The 16,436-nt window shown below is 36.0% G+C and overlaps 1 protein-coding gene across 2 annotated transcripts in view; it reads right to left on the bottom strand.

Annotated features, from left to right (window-relative positions):
• ITGB8 (integrin, beta 8) overlaps positions 1-16,436 on the bottom strand; it is an 80,577-nt gene that overhangs the window by 18,016 nt on the left and 46,125 nt on the right. For both annotated transcript variants that reach the window (XM_008572762.1, XM_008572763.1), the window contains 3 exons: positions 11,316-11,562; positions 9,399-9,564; positions 8,678-8,836 (listed from right to left, as the gene is read on the bottom strand). In XM_008572762.1, coding sequence (XP_008570984.1) covers positions 8,678-8,836; positions 9,399-9,564; positions 11,316-11,562 — 572 coding nt within the window. The remainder of the gene's footprint in view (positions 1-8,677; positions 8,837-9,398; positions 9,565-11,315; positions 11,563-16,436) is intronic.

Raw genomic sequence — 16,436 nt, forward strand, 5'->3', positions numbered from 1 at the left:
GACTTTACAATGGTTTTATCCAGGTATTAAATGCCATTTTGACTTACAATATTTTAGATTTACAATGGGTTTATCAGGATGTAATCCCTTCGTAAGTTGAGGAGCATCTCTGTGTGTGCATGTATACCTACAAATATATACATATATACACATACATCTGTACATCCATATGCATATTCATTTGATATAATATAGTATATATTCTCTTTAGAAGCAGAAAACTCTATACTCAAATCCCAGGTCTGTCATTTTATGACAAAAGTTTTCAGTCCCATCTGTGTAACATGTGAATGATATTTGCCTTCTATGATTGCTGGTGAGATTAAAAAGATAACAATACTATGTGAACAATTCAGTACAGCTTTTTGCATACTGTAGGTACTCAAAACTAATGCCCATTATGATTTTTTATTTCCAACTACTTATACAAGTTGTAGACAATAGATCTCTCAACTTATCATAATATTTAATCTTTTTGTCATGTGATATATTATAAGCTTGTCTTTGATAAATAGAACCTATGAAGAATCAACTGTGACAGTCGCTGTGCTAGCGAGAGAGCTAGGGGTGAGTGGGAGAAAGGGAATAAAATTTAGTCTAGAAAATATGAGAAATCTGACAACAACAAGAATTGCTATCTAAAGTTAAATATAGTTAGACATAGCATTGGTATTTTTTCTTTCTACAAATACTCTTCTAGAAATTAAAGTGATTGTCTCAAATAACAAGTTCCGAACTAGACATCTCTCAGAGAGCTGATGTCCAACTTAACCTGCAGTAGTCTCTGACTGTCTGTTGGTGTCTAACTGCATGAGCCAAGGATTATATGACTAAGCTTAATTAGTATTATGTGATTCAAATTCAAATTACTCCATGGTTTTTGCTCTCTGTTGTATCCTCCAATGCTAATTATGTTTTCTTTTTTTCCTTCCCTTTTTTTTTTTTTTTTGGGCAGCTGGAACCCTGGACCTTGGTGTTATCAGCACCACGCTCCAACCAGCTGAGCTAACCGGCCAGCCCCAATTATGTTTTCTTTAAGGGAAAATTTTGCTAAACCATCTTGGTTAACATTTCTGTATTTTGGCAGCTATGTAACTTAGTAAGAGTTAAATTAACTAGTTTCACTTATGGCCTAAGTTGGGACCCATATATTAAATTTATATACACAGACATAAGATATAGTCTTGTGTTTAAAAACACTATCACTAACATGAAAAACCATTAAAAAACCCTCTTATTTATATGTCATTTATAATTATTGGGATAAAAACAAATCAAATTTTCACAAGTTGCATTTAAATGTTATATGAAACCAATATATGAAGAGGCTTAAAAAGTATTACTGCATGGGTTTGCATAAGAAAAATTCTGCCCAGAGCAATTTCTAAGAATACAGTTTTAAAGTAACAGGAACAGCAATTCCCCAAATATAGATTCTGCCAGCTGAATTTTTATTCTTTGTTCCTAATAAAATGCATAACCTTAAAATAGATTTATGACAGTTTGCATAACACTAATAAATTAGAGAACAAGTAAAGACAAGGTTAATCTAGTTGTATTAGGAATATTTTTTTAATGGTAACAACTACTTTTCAAACATCTTTGCTTTGACAAAAAATAATCACAGCTTGCCAAGTACTCACCATTCTTAATTTTTAAAAGCATTCATAGAAAAATTTAATCCATATGTTTTTAACCAGCTTATACTTACTCACATAAAATCAATATTTAAAAAAATAGTCTAAAATGTAAGCAGCTTTGGAGCCTTCTTAATCTCTTTCCTTTTCCCCAAACAGGAAGTCACATTGACGAAAAGTACACAAAATTTAAATCTAGAAAGTTCTAGCTTAGTCAGAAGCTCATTAAGAAGGTCAGTCGGATTTTAAGCTTAAAACAATACATTTCTTGAACACTAGAGAGAAATCTGTTTTAAAAGAAAATTTCAAGTACCTCGAGGCAGATTTTTTAAAGTTACAAATGTATAACAGATGTTTAAACCACTGTTGACAGGAGACCTGTGGATTAATGACCATTGCCGAAGCCCCTTCCCCTTTCCTCCATGAAGCATATTATCTTTTAGGTATTTTATCTTTTATGTCTTTTATTTCACTAGCAGGGAAACACATTCCCTCTCAGCCAGCTGTCCTGTTCTGGTGACATCACTGGTCCTCAAGTCTAACTCCCCCTCTGTCTAACCCATTACGTATTGTTTCTCTAAACTCTGAAAATAATTAATAGAGATAACAGGCATTTCAGGGCAAAAGGAGAAGGGAAAGCAATACAGCAAGACAGCTGGTAAGTGATTAAGGCTGTGGGAAGTAACTTATAAATGTCAGAAGGGAAGAGGAGGTAAGAAAGATTCATTGGGAGCAATTTCGGTTAAAGAGATAACTGTGTAGAGATGTATGGTAGAATTTAAATAATGTGTATATCTAAGTGAAAGCATTTAATAAAATGCTTCATAAAAGTGAGATTCATAATAAAAATTTTTATAGGATAATATAGAATTTGTAGTATTGAAAATTGTAATAAAATATAAACAACCCAACAACTTAGTTAAATACAATGCTCAATTATATTGATTATTTTTTAGAGTTCAGTATTTAGAGGAAAGAGACAAATAGCATGGAAGCAATCTGATACAGATTTATTTAGAGATAAAAACTTTAAATTATGCATTGTCAGTTCATATCTATCCCAATAGCCTATTTTCTATCTACATGATTGTACAATGAAGACTGCACAGACCATGGTTTCTCAACAGCAGTGCTATTGACATTTTGGACCATATATTTTTTTGCTGGAGATGGAGCTATCCTGTGCAGTATAAGATGTTTAGAAGCATCCCTGGCCTCTACCCACTAGATGCCAGTAGCACCCTCTTTTCCCAGATGTGACAATCAAAATGTCTCCAGGAATGGAAACGTCCTCTGGAAGGCAAAATCACTCCAGCTGAGAATCACACCAAGAGCAGGGGCTCTGGAAACAAATACCCTGGGGCTTCAACTCTTTGCTCTGCAATTACTAGCTATGTGACACTGGGTAGCTGTTTTAACCTTTCTGGGATCCTGTTTCCATATGTATAAAACAGGTGTAAATACTAGTATCTATTTCTCAGAGTTATGGTGGGAATTCAATGGGTTAACACATGTAAAGGCTATCACCTATCATTCTGTAATTATTAGGACCAGACTAATGGTGAGCAGGGGTCCATGTCCTAATGTTACACTGCTTGGCATCTACTGCAGACACTGTTACATATGGGTGTATCACCACAGATAAGGTTCTGATCCCTTTAGTACCACCATATTTTCATTTATAAAATAGAAGTAAAGCAATATCTACATCTCACTGGGATGGGTGGTGTTACATAAATGTAAAGGGACATACACTATAGGACCTCTTAATAAAAGACAGCTTATAATAAAAGGCTGCTTAATAAGGACACTTGGAGGCCATTACTAAAGGCTAAATGTAGGGCTCTTGGATATGCTTTGATAGACCTGGCTCACTTACCCTTCGTACCTGGTTCCTGGAGATGTCTTGGTTTGTGGCCCCTGCCAAACATGGTGTCAACTGTAATCATGACAATCTATTTACTGAAGGAGGGCATGGACTAATAACTTTTGTATGCTTTTCAATAAGTGTCAACAAAGTTTTCTGCTTAAAAATGACTTAGCCAAAACATCTAATTTAATTAGATTATTACATCCTATAAATACTTTTCAATCAAATTTGAATTTTATTGTGTCATTTTTGCAAACCATTATTTTGTCCCATCCTAGAGGCATTATGTAAGCAGAGCCAGGCTACTCCAAGCCTGGCACGGGTAATTTCTGCATGCAACTTTTGCTATCAATTATAAAAAATCCAACTAAATATTGTCTGCAGAGATCATTTCCTGACTACGTTTCTGAGAACATAAGAAGCATTCGGATCAGGTCTCTTATAAAATTACTACTGAAATGTTCTCATGAGGTTTATAATTTAAAGCAGACAGTTCAGCAATCGATAAGCTGAAATCAGGCATTTTGTTAGTTCTCAAAAACCCCGTAAGATGTAACAATATGTTTTTTAAAACTATACATGGACTTAAAACTTTCTAAGTGCATTCAGTGCCTGGCACAAAATAAGTACTCAATGAATTCACATTTTTATTAGTATGTGTCTGAGGCAAAGAAGCTGAGAAGCAGAAAAAGAGAGACATTTAACACTTTTTGAAGTTAAAGAGTCTGTATTTTAGTCACAGAGCAGAAAAATAATGAACAAATCTCTTTACTAAAAGATTATCTCCTTAAATGGAATTCTGTTCAAGTAAAGTACATGTTAAAGTTGCATGAGAAGAGGCACGGTGTTGACTGTTTTTACCCACGAGGTAGCAAAATTCTTCAGTAATGCCTAATATGCATTCTGTGATCCTGCCTCCATCCTGACGTTGATGCATTCAACGATTGGTCTATCCACATGAGGCTGCAGGAAAGGGAGTGAACTGTGAAGCTAGCAGTAGGGGAATTCTGAGGAGGTATATAGTTGGAGGGATGAAGAATTGCTGCCCATATGTGAGGAGGCACATAGGTTGTGTGGAAACAGAAGCACCAAGCCCAAACTAGTAAATACTAGTAAATGTATTGTGTGTATTAGCATATACAATAGGAGTATGGTAGGATCTTGCTTATTTGAATCTCTCTATTCAGGACTGAGAGTTATACCAACATCAGAAAATCCCATCATTGATAAGGTTCATTGAATGACCTCCAAATACTAGTTCCTTGTCCTCCTCTCCTCGGGACTGAAGATCTTGGTGCTATTCTTGGTCTCTGCCAAGTGTGGGGTGAATGGTTTCTGGGAGGCCTCTGACTGAGGGTGGGAATAAACCTGGAGGAGCTGGGTGGAGAGACAGGGTTAAAATCTAGACCTTAAGTACCAATAACCTATCTTCCACACCATTAACTATTTTTGTATTCACAGCTATCATTTTAGCAAGAATGCCATAATTTTTTTTTTCCTTTGTCTTTTTTCGTGTCCGGCAACGGATCGCAACCCTCAGTGTTGCGCCCGTACCGGACCGGGACCGGCAACGGGATCGCAACCCTCGGTGTTGCGCCTGCACCTCACTCAGCCAGTGAGCGGGAACCGGTCTGTATGTGGGATCCGAACCCTCGGCGGGAGCGCTGCCGAGCTTCCCAAGCGGCGCACTGTAGCAGTGCGCCACCGGGCCGGCCCAAGAATGCCATAATTTTAATTATCATCATTACTGGGTAAATTATGAAACTAGATTACTACTCAAGTTTTTTATTCTGGCATTTGATCTTGAAGAAAAAGCAGTATAAATGTAATTTATTCAACAGTGTAACATCATTTGCTAAGAGCCATATATAAATATGAACAATGTGTAAATATAAATTATTTTAAATTATATTTTGTAATTTATGCAAGCCAAATTATCTGGTTTATACTTCTGTAAGTAAGACTGCAACACTAAGTCAGAGCAGAAATTACACCAAGAACATCATTCTCTATTACTTCTATTTTTCAGTTGTGACATTGTGGCAAACTGGTTAAGAAAACAGATTTTAATATAAAATTGAGATGGACTGGACCCCAGCTCTGCAATTTATTAATTTTTTAGCCATCTGTCCTTGGATAAATTACTTTACTTTTCTGACCTTCAGTCTGTTTGTAAAAGGAGGATAATTATGATTACATATAGAGTTAGTGTAAAGATAAATTTGACACTATGTAAAGTCATAGTATGTAAAGTCTTTGTTAAACAGTGCTTTTAGTTAATACATGCTAAAAAATGGTAGCAGTTATTAGTCTGGGGTTCACATTGACCTTCATGAAATAGCTATGTGTACAAGAAGTAGAACTCTGACTCATATAATTTAGACATAAAAAAGGTCTTTTATCAATTATTTTATTTTATAAATAAAACAACCAGTGTCTTGGACCAAGCAGCTCAGATACCATTCAACATTACTGATATCAACTACTAAAAATAATGCCAGCAAGCAAAGTGTTTGATTACTTCTCTAACTTACACAAATTTTAAAATTCCTTCATAATAACCAAATAGGAGAGGATATAGGTCATTTAAAAATGAACAGGTAGGGCTGAGCCCGTGGTGCACTCGGGAGAGTGCGGCGCTGGGAGCACAGCAGCACTCCCGCTGCGGGTTCGGATCCTATATAGGGATGACCAGTGCGCTCACAGCGCTCACTGGCTGAGCGCGGTACGGCCAGTCTCAAAAAGGACAAAATAAATAAATAAATAAATAAAATAAAATAAAAATGAACAGGTAAATATGCTTAGAGTCATTGTCAAGGTATCCTTAGATATAGGAGGGTTCGGAGCAGTAGCACATCTTGTGTATATAAGTACATGGTCAAGGGATCAATCAAAATGCTTCAGATTCTTTTGTTTTAGGGCAGTCTCGCTAAAAATGAAGAGAATGAGAATTCTTAGGAAGAGGATTCTTTAAAACAGAGACCTGGGACAACAAAAACGAAAGCATTCTTCTAAGGTATTAACAAACACATTACTCCTTGGATTACTGAACACACCACACCAGTGACACGTGGGAGGGTCATTCCTTTAAATATGTGGAACAATGACCAAGAAGGCAAAAGAAATTCACAATAGATTGTCCAACTTTCTGATGTCATAACTGCCTAAAATTTCTCCAGAATTACAGTATTTTTCCATAAGGTTTTATGACATGGTCTATGTCTAAGACGATGACAGCGTTTCTTTGCCTAAGGAACCCTCCCTAGACAAGCAACAGCATCTTCTGAAATATAATTACAGAGAGATGACTTCAGTGACTTGGCAAAACTTCAAAAGAATAATGCGATTTGAGAATAATGTCATTGTTATTTTTCTTCTTTAAAAAAAGCTTCTCTTTGTCTCACGATAGAATCATTTCTTCTGTATCTATATCCTCCTCCACTCCCCAATAAATATATTCGAACTCTACTTTATATTAAAAGAAGTTAAATAGAAGGAAGGACAGAGAAGAAATGACTAAACAGACGTAGATGTGTTTGCCAAAGTGAAATGAGGCTGAATAGAAGAGAATTAGCAAAGGGAAAGACTTCACTGGAATAACTCCAAATCCTAAAGTTTTAAATTCAAACTCTAGTTACCTTTAAAAATCTTTATATTTCAAGATGACTTTCAAGAAACTCAACTAACCAAGGGCTGAACTTGTTTTATATGGTAATACAACTGCCCCTCCAGATTTTCAAGAAGTCTGGTAGGGTGTTCCAGATTATCTGGTAATCTATTTAAATTTTACAAGTGAGAACCATACAAATTTCAGCATAGTTGGCATGCTTCTAATACTATACTGTCATTTCCAAACTGTGTGTGGAGCACCTCAGCACACTCACAAGGATGGCATGAAATATTTTAAAATTTAAAGAGAAACACTGATACATATATCACTGGAGGTGATTCATAGTTTTAGGATTACATTGGCTCTATTCCTTTAAGTGACATCGTATCTTTGACAAGCTGGTCAACTCGAAAATCCATGTGGAACAGGAAATGAGGGTGGCAATTTCCAATCTGATGACAAGGTTTGGGAAGTTCCCACGAATGAGATGTTTACTAAATATGGCACAAATATATATCTATATATTTGATTCATGTATATTATTCTTTTTTAACTGGCTACTAAGTTTTTAGGGCATGCATAGTTAAGTTACTTGGACCTAAATACTTAATAAACAGAATTGTTACATATTTCTTTTGACCTGGGGGCACCATGGAAAAAATTGTTGAGACCCTAGGGTCCACTGAACTGAGAAAGTTTGACAGTTTCTGTTCTAACATTTGCAAGAATGTACAAATAGGTCTCAATATCAGAAATAAATGATGCTTTGTGCAGTTGATTTTTTCACATCTAGAATTAGCTAATGCTGGGGAAGATGTGGTTATGAAAGGTTATATTTAAACATATGATTCAGAGCTTACAATAACCCTCAGGAAGCAATCCAGATATCCACTGATTTACAAAGGGATATTACACATAGTTAAGCTTCAGAGAGAAGAAGTGAGGCAACAGGAGAGAAAGCCTGCTTTGTTTTCCTCTTCTCTTATCCCCCTGGTCTCTATTTAGTTTCTACCCATTGTACTGTGAGGTTTTCTCAGGACAAATACAGTTTTCTTACTATTTCTTAATGTTTGTAGATATCAACCCCCTAGAACAAGTCTATTCATATAAAGCAAAGGCAATATTTTTCTCCTTTGAATGTTCTTGCACTATACAAAAAGTAAGATCTTGTATCACTTTTATTTTCAAAAATTATACAGTGCTTTGTAGCTCATCAAAGAATCAGCTGCTAGATATTGTCAAAGTTTTTAGCCATATAGGGCTGGCCAGTTAGCTCTGTTGGTTAGACTATGGTGCTGATAACACCAAGGTCCAGGGTTCCATCCCCGGACTGGAAAACTACCAAAAAAAAGTAATTAAAATAAAAGAGATTTTAGCTATATATTTTATTGATCAGAATTTATATATTGCATTGTTCCATAAGTTCTTTCTCACGGCTTCTCATGGTTCTGTATCTTGCTCCTTAAGGCAATTTCTTGGTACAAGACCAGCTAAATTGCCTCTTCCACCTTGTGCTTTAACCAAAAGAATCATAGCTACTGAGAGCCACTGCTACATTACCATGGTGGTCGATTTGACGTAGATGTTGTTTTTCAGATGGCAGTTTCCATCATTGGGCACCACGATGCCTGCTAGTTTGCTATCAAGAGCAAGATGAGATGTCTGATCTGTCATCACCAGCAGCAGTCTTTTAGCTTCTTTTCTCCATCCAATATGACTCTTAAAATAAACATGTAATTAAACCTTGTACAATAACATAGATCCGTACTGTGGCCTTCACCTCAAGTAAACGTTACGTTTGTGTTGACAAACATTAAGTCAGTCTACAATGATGCGCGTAAGAGCTTCATAAACAGCAATAGGTTTTATTTGTATATCCTTCATTTTACCACAGCCATTTGACCACACTAGTTCCTGGTAACAATTTCTAGGACCCCAGTGGAGATAGAGAAAGCCAGGTTACAAAGTAGTATTAACAGCATATTTCTGGTTCTTCTTTGGAGTGGGCTGATGAAAAAAGCAGCCCTTTTGGAAAGCATTTTCCATGTGTGTAAGCCATTCTTTCCCTTTTATCTTTTCTATTTATATCCCTCTCCCAATTTAGCCTCTTTGTCCCTAACACATACCAAAATAAATAACATTGGTGACGAGTAAGAGATAGAAGAATGTATTCTTCTGTATAATGTTTTCACTCCATAAATCGAAAAGCGAATAAAAATCCTAAATTCTTTGAGAGTTTTGCATCTGAGCAAATTACTCAGTAACGTGAAACTCTTCGTACCTCACAGACAGCTGCCTGAAGCATGGCGTCAAAACCTCCTTCTGGGGTATCAATGTTTCCGGAGATCTTCTGTCTGTGAACCGCTTTCTCAAACTCAGTGATGTTCTCCGTCAATGACAGCACATGGATGTATCCATGGGGAGGCATACAGTTTAAATTGTAATCACTACATGGGAAAAAAGTGCAAAGTCTATTTTGCTATACTTCTTTACAAGTTCCAGAATACTACTAACAGCAAAATTGTGTAGTTTCTATAGAAGGGAATAGAATTTTTTTTGCCAGGAAAATTTTATGATACAGATCTGTGCTTATAAAATTAGAGAGAAAGTAGTTCAATATCGGTGAATATTTCCATGCAAGTAAGAAGTAGGACTATTTAAAATAGAAGATTAAAATGTTTAAAAATGAAGATTAAAAGTATTTCTTTAATACAAGAAAACTAAGGGCTGTCAAAATAATAATATGCACTGTAAATTTTTAAGGGGAAGATAAGAATTTGCAGTGATTTCTTATTACAGTTAACCATGGTAGAACTGAAAAATACTTTTTTGGAAAAGTTTTTTGGAATTTAGTTGAAATATCATATTATTGCTTGATTTTTAAAAATGTTGCACAAATTTTTCAAATGATGCTTGGTGTGAAATTTTTGATGAACAATCAAAATTCATTAAAATTATTTTGAGAATTCCAAGATATCCCATAATGTGAGAATCATTCCTCAGGTGATTCAAGGAAAAGGCTCATGAAACACCATTAGGACATGAATCAGTCCTGTTCTGGTACAACTGATAGCAGAGTTGTTTTTGTAAATTGGAATGTGTACTTTAAGGCAATCTAAGCATGGAAGGAGGGAAAGATGTTAAAATGTTTTATGAGAAAGGAAGTATACAGATTTATTTATCTGAAAATTCATCAAGTCATTGGTAGTATTTTGTGAGAAACTTGTATTTTTAAGGTTAGTTCTTTCATAGTGGGGAATGTGCTTTTTAGAATCAAAATTTCAAAATGACAAGAAAAAAGGCTCTGTCTAAGCAGCCAAATTCTCCTCTCTTGACCCCACTCTCATGAAATAGCTGAACTTTGCTTGTAGTCACATTATAAGCAACATAATTATGCACAGTCACAATATGGTAATGGAGAGATAGATGCAGTATTGGTAAGATAAATACCTTAAAATGTTTCTTAATTCAACAATTTTGGAGCAATCAAAAAAGAGAAATACATAATTTCCAAAGAGGTATTTATATACATGGCAGCCTGATTACTGAAGTTTTATCTTAAGTTGCTAATATTAAGTAAGGTTTCTTTTTTGTGATATAATATTTGAAGAAATATAAAATAAAAGGCCTGCAGTGGACTGAATGGCCCTCAGAGTCATTAAAGCTTAATCCCTACCGTAACAGTTGAGAGTGAAAAGTCCTATTATGGTAATTGGCAGGTGAGGCCTTGAAGAGGTGATTAGATTCTGATGAGCATGCCCTAATGAATGGATTAATAATGATGGTCATGGGTGTGGTTCTGAAGGCTTTAAAAGGAGAGCACAGGAGAGTCTCTCTCTGTTCCACCTTTTTCTGCCATGTGAGACCCCTGCATTGCTGTAAAGTCCCCACTAAAGAAAACCCTCACCAGATGTGTTCCCTGGACTTTGGACTTCCCAGCCTCTGAAACTGTAAGCAATAAATTTCATTTTCTTACAAATTATCCAGTTCCATGTATTTTGTTATAAGCAATGAAATGTACAGAGCCCAATCTACAGAAAATCTGAGAAGTTTTCAGATAGAAACAAACCCCCCTCCAAATATTTTTGATTCTTACTTAATAAAATGAAAATATAAAATTTGTTGTTTTTTATATAAAAACAAAGTGAAATTTTATATAAAAATGCATTTAGCATTTTTCATATCAAACACTGGATACCTGCATTGATTATGAATCCTTTCAGGGTGGATGCTAATATATGGCGAAACTGTTTTATCAACGTATGAGCCAAATCCAAGGCGAAAGTCTCGGGAGAAAAATGCCATTTTTTTAGACAAATCATTTCCAACAGAATTTAATTTTTCTATATTATTGTGCATCGATGCTGAGACATCAACCAGATAATAAAGATCTACAGGATATTTTTTCAGAGGATGAATTTTCAGCATAAAATTAGCTTCAGCTCCTAGTTCAAAGAAAAAAAACCCATCATGTAGCATTTGTTTCAAACATTTCAGGATAAGCTGTCAATAAATCAGTCACATTTTAGCATCAAGTATTAGATTTTCATAAATTTGCACATAATGGAATTTATTAAATTATCATAAATTTGCACATATTGAAAGAAGTTTGTAATACTCTGTAATAATTATAGGGCAATTTGAAAACCATACCAATTTATTAGTCTCCAAATTCTACAATGCATTTCTCACAATTCTATAGGCTAGACAGAGAAAATAACAAATGGATCAGCCCAATTAAAATGTAACAGGGCATCATCATAAGAAACAGCATTGCCCTTAGTAGCTAGAAAAGCAATCACAAAACAGCAAGCTGTGTTCTATCTCAAGACAGCATAGGTGGCCATGCTTGTGGAGTGACTTGAAGAAAACCAGAAGGGTATCTTAAGAAAAACGACTTCTTACTGGATGCAGGTGCAAATTCATTCCTTTGGGTCAAGGTGTATTTACATGTAAGATGGGAAAACTCTGGTACTGGGTCGTACATTAAGCTATTCAAAATAATTAGTACCTCATCATGAAATATTGTTGCTGATAAGGTTCTTTCCATGAGTTAGCTGAGAGAAGAAAGGAATGAGACAGTGGGCTAAAGAATGGTACCCAGCAGTGCCACATCGAGGACCTAGAGAATATAGGGGATAGCATTTGTCCAACACATAGTAGGTGTTCAATGAATATAAGTTGAAGGAAGATCACAAAGATGAGGCAGTGGCCTTGGGAAAAAGAACTAGAAGGGAGGAGAAGGTCACTGCCCCACAGCCTCCTGGACAAAACTGTCTGCCACACAGTTATATTTCTCTGTCACATTGTTATTTGACATAGAACCTGGGTTATCCTTCTAGCACCCTACACAGTAGGTAACTCTGCTTTTAATTTAAAGTATATGGTGAAAAGTCATCTATTTAAATGCAGGCAATTAATAATTTGTGAGTTTTTCTTTTTTAAACAAAAAAGCATATGCTTTCTAAGTCATTATTTTTCCATGAAGAATATTTTGAGAGGAGAACAATTTTTTAAAATAAACAATTGGTATACATACTTGGTAGCCTAATCTACCTATTAAAGGAATCCCCCCTAATTTATCATTGTATTTACAGTATTAATGCACTTAATGTAGCAATATTTTCTTTTAAACTATTTCACAAATCAGATGTTTTTCGACTGAATTACCTAACGTTTCTAAAATAGTAAGATTTTACTGGCAAATAATAATAATTATGAGAGAAAGGTGCTATTCACTCATTCTTAATTTGCCTCCATGTGCAGGAAACCCCTTTGGTGTAGTGCTCCTCACTTTTCAGCCCACGAGTTTGGAAGAAAAACCTGGGCTTATATAGCTTGGCCTAACCCATTCTCTCAACCCTTCCCTTTAGGAGCTGGGCTGCTTTCAGAAAATACATATTCCGCTCCTCTTCTGGGCCTCTGGTGATAAGGCCTGTTCCTGTAGAAGTGTTCCGCAATTTGACTGAAGAAATTAAGTTCATAAGAATGTTAGAAACTGGTACACTGGGCCAGAAAAATGAGAATAGAAATGGAGCACAACCGGGGATTGTAGTTCATATAGAAGGGCTTGAATTTTAACGTGTGGGTCAGAATTTTAAAATCTTATAAAGTATGTATTTGTTTTTAACTGTTGACTTGGACGTATGGCTGAAGGCCTTAGGCACTGGCCACATGGAATGTTTTTTTTTCTTTTTGGTGAATGATTGCAGTTTATGGTAGCTCCGTCTAAAAATGAATAACTCTGTTTTCCTAGAATCGTTGCTAGATGCACCAGATACTCAGCATGTTGTGCAGGGTCCTCAGTGAAAGAATGGGTTGGTGACCTCAGCAAACAGGCAGAGTCTGTGTAGCATCAGCAAAAGCACAGTTCTTGGAGGCCTAAACTATTTAGGGAGCTCCAACCAAATGCTAGCCACACAGGGACCCTTAGCAAACATGAGCTGCTCATAGCCTAGCAAGCAAATTCTGGTTTCACTGGCCTCAGCAAAGACGATGGATGGTCAGGGTTTGGGGGTGTATGCTGATGTGGCTTGATTTTGGATTGCATAGATGCTGGTCTTAGCACACATTCCTGGGTCAGTTGAAGACCTCAGCATGGGCTGAAGCCTCAGAAAGACAAGTTTTCAATAAAGAGGAAAAGTGAATCTTTTCATACACAGGTCTCCTAGACAAAGCTGGAGAGAACAATAATCCCTACTCTTATACCGTAAGGCCCCTGGACTTCCTGCAAGGTTCTAGCATTAAGTACTTAGCTCAAGATAGGTAGCCCTAAACAGGTTGACCCCAAACCCCACTGTGCTTGTTAGGGAGGAAACTGAAGGAGTCAAGCTTGGATTACCCATAAACTTGAGTCATTGCCTACAACTTGCTCTCACACTGGCCCTGGACTGGATAATTATATATGAAAGAAAGAAAACTTCTCTTGGAGGCAGGTTACTTAGGCATCAGTATTCCATAGTAAGAGGCAGTAGGAATACCTTTTTATGGCAATATGGATACTGTGTCCCTAGATAAAACACTCATTAAGTTCATACCGAGGTGCTACCCACACAAGGTTCAAAGGCAAGGTGACATTAAAGAGATTTTGAACATACTGGATCAGAAAGAAACACATTTAAAAATAAGACTTAATATCTGTGGCTGTGACCATTGTGAGGTTATTAACAAAGGCAGCCATGTCTTAAATGCTACTCTGGAGGGGAGTTATGCAGAGCTGGATTGCTCTCATGGATTCTGGAATACAGGCTCAGATTAGCGGATTAACCCCCCCCACCCAAAGTTCCCTATTGAGTTTCTCCTAAAATACCACTGAATCTCTGCCATGGTTTTTGGCCACTGTCATTGAACTGGAATATGTCCTCAGTTCTGCTACCATAATTTAGCCTGTAATAACTACTAAAGGGCTTCGGACTGGCTTGTTTTTGAAATTGGGTTAGTATGGTGTTATGACAGCATTATGTTATAACAATGCCAGTGTTATGACAATCTTGTGTACCCCATTTAACTATGTGAAATCTTTAAAAAGTGAGACACATCCGGCTTTTTAGTGAAACTGAAGTTGTATGGAACGGTCAAAATTTTGAAGAAACTATACCATTCCAGTAAGAAGACTCCAGGATTTGGCTGAAGAAATATCCCCAGCTTCACTCAGGCATCATGAATCCATCTAATTGAGGTAAAGTAGATCAAAAAGTTGGGAATGAGAAATTTTGGACTTAAATCTCTTTATTTAATTTTAATTCACATGATCAGATAATTTGACATTGAACTTTAATTCCTTTGGACTTTTCACTTAAGAATTTGGGTGTTATATATCCTCCAATTTTAACTTACAGAGACCAAAAAATTGAGTCTTTGAACTTCAAATTTCTTGTGAAGTTCATAATGCTGAGAGATTTTTTTCTGCAATTTGGGGCATTTTGAAGTTTTATTTTATGAGCATCTGAAAGTTTTCATGTAATCTCAATGTAGAACCACTTATAAATTATATATTTACAAGATTCCTGGGCATAATTTTGGATAAGAAATAGAATAAGGTGTGAAACATGGACTTAGAGTGACCTTGGAAATTATTTAATTAATGAAGTGCTACGACCCATTTCAGGGTCTCTGGGCAAATTTTCATTTCCCATCAATAGTCCCAGGATTGCTGCCAAAGGAACCATAGTTGGCACGGGGATGTGGCTACATGGAAACAACAGCAGAAGTGTGCTGATGGGATGACTGATCTATGAAGGCGACAGCACCCTCAGATTCCCGAAGTGTTTAATGGTTTTATCCAATGGTTTAAAACAAAGAGCCTGGGGATGCTGATGAGGGATGGAAATGATTGCTGTCTGTTCTTGGTCTTTCCTCCCACATAGAAAAAGCCCCACCAGAGTAACCTGCCTTTCACACACTCACTCCTCCTCAGGGGTAATATATGATTTACAAAGCAATTTTATATAACAGGTTTTATTAATTTTTCACAATCCATGTTCAATACATTTCAACTATTGCCTTAAAACTATTTGGACTATTTTAAGTATCAGATATTATTTAAGCAGTTATATTCAACTGGATTTGTTATACAGACAAGGGTAACCTTGACCTGGAGTCAAATATTTTCAGTTGTAAGGTACCATGGGTAATTACTTAAAATGAATATTAACAGAGAACATAAGTCAATGTGCCTTTTAAAAAGTTCACATTAAGTTAATTATACCTGCTTTTGTCACTTTAGGAGTTTGGGGTGTTGAAGATTAAGGGTCATGATCATTTTATTTATATTTCTGGTATCTTTCTTTACCAGTCTCATAAAGTAACCTCAGTAATTTTCTACAATGGGAAATGAGATGCTGGTGATGTCTCAGTTGTTTGCTTGTTCATGTACATTGTTGCCGTGGTACAGATACTTCATTATTTTGAACAGCTTTCTATTTTTGGAACACAGGTAAATGTGACGAATTTATTTGGGTGTGTGCTTATGTGAATATCTAAAATATTGTCTCATTCTCCTGGATGCAGGTTTATCTAACTTTCCTTTTATTCTGGGATTCAAATCACATTGTCTGACAAATTTTAGGTTGCTTTAATCCTCTATTAAACAGTCAAGTCCTACCGGTAAATACAGGTGATGATTAGTTAAGGCCGACTTGAGGAAAATAGTTATGATTGACTATAATTTTGAGCTGACCATAACATTTCCTTCCTGTTTTTTTTTTTCTTTTCCTTATTAGAATTTTTTTTTTTTTTTTTTTTTTATTCCTTTTTGTTTTTTTTCGTGTCCGGCAACGGATCGCAACCCTCCGTGTCGTGCCCATCCCGGACCGGGGCC

This window comes from Galeopterus variegatus, unplaced genomic scaffold (genome assembly GCF_000696425.1).
Source record: "Galeopterus variegatus unplaced genomic scaffold, G_variegatus-3.0.2 Scaffold834, whole genome shotgun sequence".
Taxonomy (NCBI): Eukaryota; Metazoa; Chordata; class Mammalia; order Dermoptera; family Cynocephalidae; genus Galeopterus; species Galeopterus variegatus.